This window comes from Amphiprion ocellaris, chromosome 11 (genome assembly GCF_022539595.1).
Source record: "Amphiprion ocellaris isolate individual 3 ecotype Okinawa chromosome 11, ASM2253959v1, whole genome shotgun sequence".
Classification (NCBI taxonomy): Eukaryota; Metazoa; Chordata; class Actinopteri; family Pomacentridae; genus Amphiprion; species Amphiprion ocellaris.
The window spans coordinates 6,050,786-6,063,164 of record NC_072776.1 but is presented as its reverse complement, the minus strand read 5'-3'; the positions used below and the strand labels follow the sequence as shown (position 1 = coordinate 6,063,164).

At 41.3% G+C, this 12,379-nt stretch overlaps 1 protein-coding gene across 5 annotated transcripts in view; it reads left to right on the top strand.

Moving 5' to 3' along the window:
* Window positions 1–12,379, top strand: part of myo16 (myosin XVI) — a 112,607-nt gene that overhangs the window by 34,522 nt on the left and 65,706 nt on the right. For all 5 annotated transcript variants that reach the window (XR_002746001.3, XM_023267289.3, XM_023267290.3 and 2 more), the window contains exons 3-4: window positions 6,106–6,176; window positions 6,482–6,625. Coding sequence is in view for 4 of the 5 variants with exons in the window: in XM_023267289.3 (XP_023123057.2) it covers window positions 6,106–6,176; window positions 6,482–6,625 (215 nt within the window). In the remaining variant the exon portion in view is untranslated. The remainder of the gene's footprint in view (window positions 1–6,105; window positions 6,177–6,481; window positions 6,626–12,379) is intronic.

The following is a 12,379-nucleotide window of genomic DNA, read 5'->3' as shown; positions in this document are numbered from 1 at the left end:
AATAAGTGAATATGGATGTTAGGGGAATACATTGATATTTCTCTGCAAGACAGCATGCTGGGATTAAAGGCATGTCAGACTCTTGTCATGTTCCTGACAGAACAGGGCCTAGACCCACAGAGGTGCGAAAGAATGATATCTCAATCTTTATGCATTTATTTATTTATTTAGATTGTCTTATTTCTTTTTTTGGCATCAGGTTGGTTTTCCTCTATCTAAATAGTGCAGTGTAGAGAAAGAGAGCAGAGAAATGACATGCAGTAAATGTTTTACCGTTTGTCAGTCAAACCGGGGACTCACTGCTGGCGGCATTTGCACCCATGTGCCCTAACCACTTGACTTTTGGGTCGCATGGATGTCATAATATCCTCTACTTCAACTGCATTTAAAAGCTTATGAGTCTCCCTAAATGTCAACTTCGTCACCCAGCAGTGCACTGAAACTTTTCTGCAGCTCTGGTGTTTATCTGAGCTTCTAATATTAAACTTTGGGTTCATTTGATGACTCATCGCTGTTCCTTTAGAGGTTTGGCCGCACAGGTTAATATGAGAGGGAACAAAAGGGATGAAAGAGAGTGGAAAAATAAAAGTGCTTTGTGAACTCATTTTCTCGCATAGGTCTGCAGTGTTCAGTTTGAAGTTGAAATTCAATTTAGATGTTTCCTTCTATGTTTGAGCATTTTAATTAACGAAGAAGGAGAAGTATATAATAACACTTTTCCCCCAAATACAGCTGGCCCTGAAAACTGATTAAAACACGTTCACTTTGCAGTCCTAGTTTCTTTTTACTGCTCACAAATAAGCAATTACATTTTCTGGTTATGGACTGCAGGGTTTTATGAGGAGACTTAAAGTACATAATAGAAAAACAGACAGAGCAATAAAATATCCACCAACTTAGTACTTGCTGGTCTGAAAGGAACACTGCAGCTACAGTACTGCAATATCATGTACACTATGCAACATACCGGACAGGCCAGAATAATATGTAATAAGTTTTTTTTTTTTTTTTTTTTTTTTTAGAGAGAATTGTTTCCCTCATCCAGGAGGCTGTATTTACAAAGTTGTGATTTTACATGTATTGACTTGTTTTTTTTCCTTCAAAGACTTTGCCCATGCACTTTGTCACATACATGGGCAAAAATGCATTACCATGCTGTGGTTGGAATGTGTTGGAATGCACGACATGCTGCAGAGACTGAAATCCATAAAATCACCTACCAAGACGAGAGCTCAGGAGAAGCCTGTTTCATCTTACCAAACTCATTATTGAGATAATCTGCATTCAGACTTAAGCACTATTGGAAAACTGTACTGTACATTATTTTTTCTTCAGGATTGAAACAAAAGAATAATGGTCAAAGCTCATTTCAGAAACATGGGCCAGTGAGGTGAGACAATCTCTCTTGTGACTATGACTGTGTGATAAGGACCGAAGAGACATAAGCATTTATAAGGGCCAGGGATTTGAGCAGAACCTCATATGGGGGTTACCAGAGGATGATGGAGAGAATATGTGTGGCCGCTATATGAAAAAAATTGGCAATACTGCTGTAAGAGGCATATTACGAGGCAAGCATTATTGGTATTTGATCAAATTCATAGAATATCATGGTCCAGTAAGATAAGGAAGGGCCGAGGAATTGAAAAGAGGGGTGTAAGAAAAGTATGTTTAATCCTGTGCTGTGTCTGCTTCGGCATGTGCACCATATCTGCTCCCAGAAGTTCAAGGAAGAATAATATTATCACTTCCATGGCTCGCTGTAGAGGTCAGTCATAGTATTTAACATTAGCACATCTAAATGGACTTCCTCCTGAGGAGAGATGTGCTGTTTATTTAACTGGAAAGTGCACTTATTGTGTAATTTTCTGTGCAGGCGAGCAAGAGATGCTAAAGAGCTTCATTCAGGTGTTAAACACAAATACAGATTAATGGCAGCATAGATTTCTAGGTGAGCAGGTAAATCTGAAAGCAGCAAATTAAGTTTTTGTACATGGTTGTAGCTGTGGTTTGGCTGTAGGGTCAGGCTATTTGGGATATTTTATTAAGCAGTGTAGATGTGATGAGCTCATTTCATTAGACAGGAGGCCTGATTAGGTCGTAAAAGTTGTACTTTTAAGAATCTGGATGTAGGGCATCGAGACAGTAATTCCCGATTCACGTCCTTCTGTCAATCTTTACCTAATTTAGGTTTCCCTCTCATCCTCACTTGGTCTTTCTCCCTTTTCCACTCTACCAGTTCCTATCTGGTTGCCATGGAAACTCCATATATGTCTCGAACAGCTGTTTTGCAATTTGCCACAAAATGACAGCCGACTTCACTTTGTGCCCACTCTCCATTTCCCTGTCAACACTCTCCTGATGGAGGAGTAACACACACTCTGAAGAGCAGAGCCTGAGATCAGCATGTAATCAAGCAGCGACTGATATATGTAAAGGTTTAACACAGGGAGAAAATGACTGCTGCTGCTGTGGGACGAGCATCCAGCTGTTTTACTGTACCTGCGCAAATCATTCAGTGGATATAAATCGCTAGGATTTACACCCAAGGTTCCTTTTTCCCTTTCGCTTCCATTACATCAGAGATAAACACTGTCATTCATCACTATAAACCTGCATCACCTTGTAACATCCGATAGTGTTACTTTTTTTGTTCAGCATTGAAGAAAATGAAACCTTACAACATAATAACGTATGTTTTAACTGTAGAAATGTCTAGTATTTATCAGCACTGCTCAAATTCACCTTAAGCTTATCAGACTGGTAGACATTTCCAAGAGCGTTAGAGATTTAAGACAAGAAAGGCATTTTATCCATTCTGGTATTGACCTGGCTTTCTCTCTTTGTGGTTAAAACCTGCTTGCTGGAATTATGGAATTATTGAGAACTAAGTTGTGCTGCCAAGCCAGGCTTTCAAAGATAAGCTCTTGTTGTTTCATCTTCCATCAGTCATGTTTGCTTGCTGCAATCATACAGACCCTTGCTAAGGTGCTTCCATTGGGAGAGGTGAAGGACAAAATCGGCAGTCCTCGCTTTGTGAAAAATTACATTGTATTTCAAGGTTTTTCTGTGAGGTTATGAAATACCCACTTTGTGTTAGTGGCATTGGAAGGGAATGTCTCACTGAAAACACTAACCATGGAGGACATCTGCTTGATTTGTCCTTGTCAGACTGCTGAAGTTTTATTCAGGATTTGTTTAAACTTGAGAATGCATTGATGTACAGATCAAGGTCAATGGATGCTGTCCCTCATCATTGGAAGCACATTAGGAAGGGATCTTTTAATGGCCAATATGAACAAGAGTAATGACCACACCATCAAAACCTGCATCAGTGTTCACATAGACATCTGACACTTTAAAGTCACTGCATGGCCTTTAAGTTAAATTAAACATATAGCTTATACAGCTGGGACCTTCACTACTAATGCAAATACTAAACACACCTGGTCGTTGGTCCAACAAATCTGCCAATGGTACAACTGTACTATTGATTCCTAATGGCGATATTGCCCCACAAACAGTTTGCTGTTCTTCCTTTACTGCCTGAGGGTCAATATCTACCTCTTGACCCTCGACCTCTCTTTAGACAGATTCAATAATGTGCCATAAAACTCAGACAGGTTCCTCTATCAAAGCCTCACACTAAATAACTCTGACAGATGGTATATTTTACACAGCAGAGATTCCCCCGACCAAGGGAAGTGCGGCAAACTTCAGATCATAGCGTATCTGTATTTGGATGCAAGTCAGATACCTTGCATATTTAAAAATTGCAGCTCGATGTTCACAAATGAGCTGCGATGTACAGTACTGTTTGATAGACAGGAAAGCAAGAGCAGTATCTATTCCCCAGTAACTACTTTAGCAGTAAATGAGCCTTAATTGGTCCTTTACAGTCCTGAGCCTCGACAGTATGCTGAGAAATGACGAGATAATTATTCTGATTGGCTCCAAGGTTGGTCAGTTTGTTTCTCATCAACCATTTAAAGGCCATTAAGCACTGAAAGCCATTAGAGGATGGGAGTAATGTATTTGTGTTGTATGTGCTTGGCTTGTGTGCATGTGCAAAGCTTCTAAAATGACATGTCAATTAAGCGATTAGTAAACCGACAGAAGATAAACCATAATATTAATGTTTAATAAATGTCAAAATAATTAGTAATTAAAACCAACATTTGCTAGCTTTAGCTTCTTGTATGTGGAATCTGATGCTTTCTTATATTCAGCTATGTTTTTAATTTAATACTTTCAATTAATTGGTTGAAGATGATAGCGGCAGCAAATTAATTACTATAAGTTTAGTCCAAAAAAAATTTCCCCACAAATTCCCAGAGCTGATGAAACTGCAATTGCTTTTCACAAATATTTAAGTATTTTTCTAATCAGGTATTTTTAAATGTATAATTAATGAGTAAAATAGTTAAAGATTTTTTTCCCCCATCAGTAATTTGTAATAAATATTTTAGCTCTAAACATAAACTTACGGTAGGCCATAACATGCAGTGCCTATAAAATGTATTCATGCCCTTGATCAATTTTACACTTTTATTGCTTTTCAACATTGAATCATGATCAATTTAGACTGGCTTTTTTGACAAGAATGTAGACAAAAAAACTTTTTCATGTCAAAATGAAAACAGATTTCGACCAAATATTGTCAATTCACAAAAAAAATAGAATATGGAAAATGAGTGAAGTCATAGGTGTCTTGGTGGCCTCTCTCACTACTCTCTTTCTTGCATAGTCACTCAGTTTTTGAAAATAGCCTGCAGATATGAGGCCATTTTTAGACAGATTTACATGTGCAATATTCTTTGTTTTTCAAATGATGGATTCAACTGTACTCCACAGTATATCTGGTGACCTGCAACGTTTCTTATATTCATCCCCTGGCTTCTACCCCTATCTGGGGTTCAAAATATATACACGTTGTGCAAGTGAACCTATACTTGTATGCACACACATGCAAGTATAGTATGTACATGGTATGTAGCTATACTGTCGTCAAACAGTACTATGTTCTTGTGTTTGTCTTTGCAACAGTAATTAATCATTTTGAGGGATCAGTCACAAGCAAAGTTTGACATTTGATCTGTGGTAGCAGTGAAACAGCTGTTGCTTGTTAATCAAAGTTAATGAGTCACAAATAGAGAGGCACGTTCACTTGTTATTGTTACTGTGTTGAGTGTTGATTTAATAATATGCCCGCTTAGTCATAGTGTGATTGTTTTCTTTATTTTTATTGCATTGCGTACTATTATAATGTGCTGTAATTTCTGTACTGTCTCCTATACAGAATACTGGATGGTTTTCCAGTTTATGTTCTTATCAGTAATTGTAGTATGCTTTGTAAAGTGGCTATATGAGGTTATTTCAGCATTTCTCTCTAAGTGAAATGACCTCATGAGGGTCATCAGCAGGGCTCATTATGTAGAATTGATGTGGTCGCTGTCTTCAGAGCCATTGGTTTTGCTTAAAGACTCGTGTGTGTGTGTGTGTGTGCGTGCGTGCGTGCGTGCGTGCGTGCGTGCGTGCGTGCGTGCGTGCGTGCGTGCGTGCGTGCGTGCGTGCAGCTGGATTCGGTGACAGCTGTGGCTTTTCCAGACCGCACTTCTCCACATTCACTCTCTCCTTTTTTGTCCATCTCTCTCTATTTATCTGTCACACAATCCAGTACGCTGTCCCTCTCAATGCTGTATTCGATTTAAAAAAAAAAAAAGTATCAACCGTATAGTAAAATCTGTGACCTTGTTTAGCCTGTTACTGTCTGCTCATCTGTCTATGGCTGACGGCGTGAACTTGCTTGCGTTTCCTTCAGTAGATCTGTGTCAGTGTGTTAGTGTGTTGTGCGTCTCGCTGGAGCTTATAGCATGTGATGGGAGTGCGTGGAAGCTTTCTGACCTGCAGCTGGAGGAGGCAGACACCAGGCACGCACAAACAGACCTAATGCTGATCCACGCTGACGCATCAAGGACAGTCAGAGGACACTTATTGGTGTTGATAGTGAGTGGCGCAGATCGGTGTGTCTGCTGTAGATGCCTGGAGCGCTGCCTGTCCACACATACAGCAGGTGCTAACGTATGTGTGTCTACTGTGTTGCAGTGTTGCGACTCCTGAAGGAGGGAGCAGACCCCAACACTCCCATTTCCTCCGGAGGATCCCTGCTGCACCTGGTAAGAAATACCCAAATGTTTTGTTTTTAAACAGTAATCCAACTTTAATTCTATCATTCAGAATTCAACCTTAACTCACAGCATGGTGTTTCTTTGCAGTGGTGCTGCCCTAGTAACCGTTCTCTATCCCTTTATCATTAGCATTTTGCAAACTCCCCTGTGGCAATTCGAGAATATAATTAATACCTTAATTATTATACCATGTGCGCTAAACCACTTCCTGTTTATAGTTAGCAAGGCTTCTGGAAATATGCTTTATTCTGCAAAATGACAAGAAGTTAATTCAGTGTCTCTGCATTCTGCAGTGTGCTCGCCATGACAATGTGTTCGCCGCAGAGCTTCTGATTGAGCGAGGCCTGAACGTCAACCTTCAGGACGAGGACCTGTGGACAGCCCTGCATGTAGCGTGTGTGTGTGACCATGCAGACGTGGTGCTGCTGCTGCTGGTGGTGAGGAAAATACACCCAAACATAAACATGCAGTAGTGTTGGAAGGGATGGATATTGCAGCAGCACACATGGACATGAAAGGACACACCTGCAAGAGGGGGGTAGTTCTAATTTTCTATTGATCCTTGCAATTCCAAGTGTGCCAGCTACAAATTAGATCATTGTTTCGGAATTGGGAGGCGTCCAAGCTCCATTTTGAATTCACTTTAAACTACCGGCTCTATTCACATTAGTCATCAAGAATTTTCCGTCCAAGTGGAGCATTTTCTCCATTGATGAGGTGCTTTTGTATTACTGACGGCCTGAAACGCAGCTTTCCATTGTTTCACAAACCCAGCTGAATCTCTGAAAAGGAGAATATTTTGAAGTTCTGCATTAGCATGATATCAAAGAGAGGGGCCTGTTCTGTGGAGGATGTCTTGACAAGAGCTGTGGTTGTACTGATTAGGTCCATAATGAAAGGCGCGCCAGCTGCAGGGGGAGGGCATGCACATCCAGCCCAGTCACTCCGGGCCCGGTCTGCTCTGATTAGACCCAGGGAGGCCCGGCTGAGCTTAGCAGAATCCTGCACAGCCTGGTTCTGCTGATTGGGTCCTGAGTGATTGCTGTTGCCTGTCTGTGGGGCAGGACAGACATGTTCCTGTGAGGAATGGATACGTTTGAAGAGCTCCCAGGCAAAGCGGGTGCAGAATAAATATGTCAGCCAGCGCATGACTGCTGGGTTCATGTATGTGTTGGGTGTTTGTGTATTTGCATGCATCTATTTTTCCCTCCAAGCAAAAATTCACACTGACTGCTTAGTCTGCAGAGGGGGGTGGGATGTAGATATGCCAAATGCAATTTAATGCAGTGAGTTATGTTTTCATGATGGGCAGCACCATGAGAAGCAGGGAGAGATTTAATACCACACCCCTGGGAGACAGTAACTAAATGTCTCCCATTTACTACCAAGACAGAGCTATTTCCTAATAAATTAGGCCTTATTGACACAGAACTGAACTCTGCAGGAGGAGTGCAAGGGGTGAAGAAATAAAGAGGAAGAACATTTCTAAGAAGTTCAAAAATCTGCTTCAACACTGTCAAAAGATCAAACATGTTTTTACAACTTACTCTACCAACAAACACCAAGACACTTTGAGCTTTCACATCTTGAGTGTTCTTTGGTACTAAAGGTTTATTTACTTGATTCTGCTTCTGCTTATATGTGAGCGTGCCCCGGTGCATGCTTGTGCGATTGTGGCAGCATTTGCATGAGGGGAGACAAGCCAAGTAAGGCAACATTTCAAATGCTCCGGATTCCAAAGTAGTGCAAATTTGCTTTGGGTGCATTTTTTTTTCTCTTTAGGCTAAGTTAAACGTTTGAGTTTCTTGTCCTGGTAGAATCAGCAAGGGAAGATGATTTCTAAAACATTAGCCCAAGGCGCTCTTCCTGTCTAGCGTGGTAAAAATAGCTTCTGTCAAGCCATATTTCCGATAGAGATGTAATATCCCTTTTCTTCTATTTATTCATTTTGACACATATCTCCTTCACCACAGACCCTGCCAATAACCACGTCTTTCTGCTCCGTTTTCCAGCTACTGCCTCATCAGTGCTATAAGTGGGAGATCTTTCCTCAGAATGGTTTGAATTTTAATGGGAAAATGGAACAATGGTCTTGATAACGGAGCTTGACTGGCGTCCTTATCTTTGTTTGGCACAGGAAGGAATCGTGCCGCTAATATGTACTAATCTATTGTGTCCTACTCCACCATCTCTTTCTGCATTTCCCCTCCCCTTGTCCTCTGCTTCTCCGTCCTTGATTTCCTCTCTCTGTTTTCTACGGAGGAACAGAGTGGTTTTTGCTGACAGAGATGTTACCAAGCTTGTCTTGTGGGAGAAACAGGGGGGAGGGAGGGAGGGAGGATGGGCAGTGCTGAGAAGTCTGAGTGAATTGTTGCTCTGCATCCGGATTGGCGCTAATGTTAATTCTCTTATCTCGTGCCTCCAAACAGCAGGAGAGTTAGCCATTTCTAAACTCTATCATTCCCAACCCATTTCCAAACCCATTCCTAACCTATATAGCTTCAGCTCTGGTTAATGTTTGTTATTGAGACCCTGGTGGGATTAACTAGCAGTTCATGGGTGCAGTGGATTCCTACTTAGCAAATGAAAAACATGACAGGGTGTGTAGTCTTTATAAAAGCTTCCACCAAAACATCCGTCTATTAGTGGAATATATCTGGTGAAAACAGTCCGATTATCAAACAAAACCGGACCAAGCTTTCTGCCTTGACGTACTGATTTCAATGTCCAGGTCTTTATTACACTCTGCTCATGTACATCCAGTGCATCAGGATGAATTAGCACAGGTTCTTGATCTCCCTGTGTTACATCTTGGCTGACCTTCTCATAAAAACCGCAAGATACAAATCAAATTTCTTCTAGTGGCTTAATTATGACTTTCTTATTTCATCTCTTATAAAACCTCAGAAAAAAAGATGTGGGAAGTGATAAATGTTAATTGCAGGCTTGTCTAACTCTGCTTTGGAGCCTGTCTCCATTTTGGACTACATGGACTACTGGAGAATATGTAAAGAGAATTCTGCTGTCTTAAACCACCAACACACTTCTGTTTTCTTCCTTTTCTTTACCTTTTCTTTTCTGTCAAGTCATAGTTCTGATGATTAACTGGCTTTTAATCATTAAAACTGTGCACAAACAGATTGTAATTATGCGATCCCCAGGAAACAGGTTCTTTTCCAAAATGTTTTTCCCCTTTCTTACAGTTAAAAACCCAGCGGGGGTACAGTTGTGGAACTGACCCACTTTCCATGCTTGTCAACGATGAATTTAAAACTCCTGAACTCTGAAGTGCTTTGAAGTCAAATGATTTGCTGCAAGCCTCTGGCTGCACTGAACTCAACTTCACATTAGTTGAAATGTTTTCTGGTTTTCCTGTTAATAATGTAGTCGTCCCTCCTCCAAACATGACAGTGGCGCATCAAGCAATCATTGCAACTCCTGTAGCGTTTGACCTGCTTTTGGTTTTCTGGAGAAAAGTGTTGAAATAATATCTGGGGATGTAATTTCATAAGTTGATGAACAAACTTGATCATCCATATGTGAATATATATGTGTTTTGCGGCTTGTTTGTGACTCTGCATTCTAATCTTTGTGTCAGTATCTGTCTGTGGTTCATGTGCAACAACAACAGCAGCGTAAGACAGGAGAAAACTGTTTTATGTTGATTTAGGAATTGCGTCATCCAGAATAAATTACCCGTCGGGCTATGTTGTTGACATTACATTACAACACGATGATTACAACAGTGCAATCACTTGAGAGTAATATGTGTGTTTCTCTTTCTAAAACATGCTGCCTCCAGTACATTTCTTTGTTGCTTAATAAACCTGTAGTTGAGCAATGCACTTTTTCATGTGTATATAACTCCCATTACAGGCCAGCCGGATGTATAGACAGCTGCATTGATCTGATTGTTCCATCAGATGTGCGACTCGGTGTATATGGTTGGTTAGATTTCTGCTGTGAAGGTGTCCAGCTCAGCAGCGACTGCCCCAGGGACAGCTTTCAGTGCATATCTACTAGTTTTTTATTGATTTTCTAGCAGTCACTGTGTTTAACAGCTGCCATTAGTATGAAGCACAGGGAGCAGGGTATTAACAGATTTCCATCACCGGAGCGTCCTGGGTGGATCCATCATACTGCGGCTGTGTCGCGCCGGGTTCAGAAGTCAAGTTGTTAACCCCTTGTAGCGTGCGTTAATGCTAAAGGCACCAAGCTCATTTATATCTGTCGGCACTTATCATGCGAACCGAGACATTTGATTTATGTCTGTGAAAGAATGGCCCACACATCATTCTTTCTTCACTTTAATCTGTGTCTGGTGGCTTTGTGCGCCATAATAGAACTTAAGAGTCATTATTTCTTTAGTGACAGTTTTCTGTTGTTGTCAGATTGTGTACGACTAAGCTCAAAGTGTTTGCAGTAGATTTTTCTATGTGTGACTGTTACTGAGAAAAGCTCCAGAATAAGAGCCATCTTACAACACTGTCTGTTGCAGGGCTGTGTTCCACTGCAGAATGTAAAACTTGTCTATGAATATTTCACATTCGTAGCAAGCACCAGATACACTTCAAGGACTATCTGACTGATTTTTGTGCAGCTGTAAGCGAAGGATGTCAGCGGTGAGTGTGGCCTCATGACCAGAGTAAGATATATTTGTCTGTCAGCTGATTACTTCATCCAGCCAGACTCCTATTGACTTTTACCGGACCTTGAAGTGAATGGTCCAGGTTAAAACAGCCCTTCAGAACCCACAATGCAATACACACATGCGTGCATGCACACGTACGTTATAACGGAGGCACGCTGAGAGGAGCTGTCAGGTTTATGAGGAAGTTCTGCAGATTACTGCTTGGAGGCAAAGCACACATCTAAAGGAGTATAGATGGAGCAGTCCAAATATGACATCGGAAGGGTAAGAGGAGGGATGTGGAGGTGGGATGTGTTTGTGCCTGTATGTGTGGTGCTAGGGGTGGGCAGAGAGGGCATAATAATATTGCTCACATAATATGCTCTCCCTCCGACGCACTCATCGTCTCATCTCTTGCTCTTCAAACCGAGCTTCACGGTGTCATAAGGTTTCTTGTTTTTTTTTTCCTTCTATGAATAGTCATGAAGCAGCAGCTGATAGTTGTTAATGTTAATTAATTCCCTTTGTTTAACCCCTAACTAACCCTCATAAGTGAGCAAAAATAGCTCCCACTAGATAACACAGATGGGCGCACAATGAAACTGTAAATCTCGCTGGAACAGATTATCGAACCGAAAGCATTGTTCTCACTTTATCGCACTGTAATTTCTTCATTTTCTGACTGGAAAATGCTTCCTCCGTGCAGCTGCAAAACAGATTTAGAAGCTGGGAAAAAAATAACAAAATCAGTTGCTTAAATAATAAATCAGTAGACGAGCTGTAGGTTGCTTTGCGGTTTTAGGGCTTCTTGGTTTTGCTGATTGCTTTCCAGAGCAGTAAGGTTAACGGTTTTTCGTGTTGCTCTGTCAGCTGGCTCTCTCCTTGCATTTTTAGCCCTTTTATTCCCATTTTTTTTAACTTTCCCCACCCCTTCCCTCTCTGTCTGCCTAAGAACTCGGTCATAAATCTCTTTGCCGCACTGCAACTGGGTCGTTAGAATTCTATTAGCTGTAAATATTAAACAGGGGCCCTCACTTAGAGTCCCCCATCCCTGTTATCAGGCCTCATCCAGCTATGGTCGTTACACTGGCTTGTCCTTATGGTTTAGTCAAACACAGGAAACCATTTATGGCTGGCTGCTGACAATTGCCACTTGTATGTTACTTGTAGTACCTAAACCCAAAGAGGGAATTATAAAAATGGAGAAAAAAAACAGCAAGAAATCCCTGTCAGTGTAGCTAGTTGTACATATTGCATAGCTTGCACACCTTTCTAGCTTTACTGCATCATTTTTACAAATAATGAGCACAGTGGAGTTCCCCCAAAGAGAAACAATCTATCATAACCGTATTGTGATCAACGACTGTGCTGTCGTCAGAGTAACAGTCGTTAAAGGAGCCCGAGGGAAGGCCTCTTGTGTTATCTCATGCTGTGACAGAACACTGCTCTGGCAGGGTCCTTGTTGAGTAAATACACATTAATCTTGTCACACACACTAACCCTGGCAATCCCAGGTAACGGTAACCAATGCCCTCACTCTTCATGGCCCCACCCCCCAGGC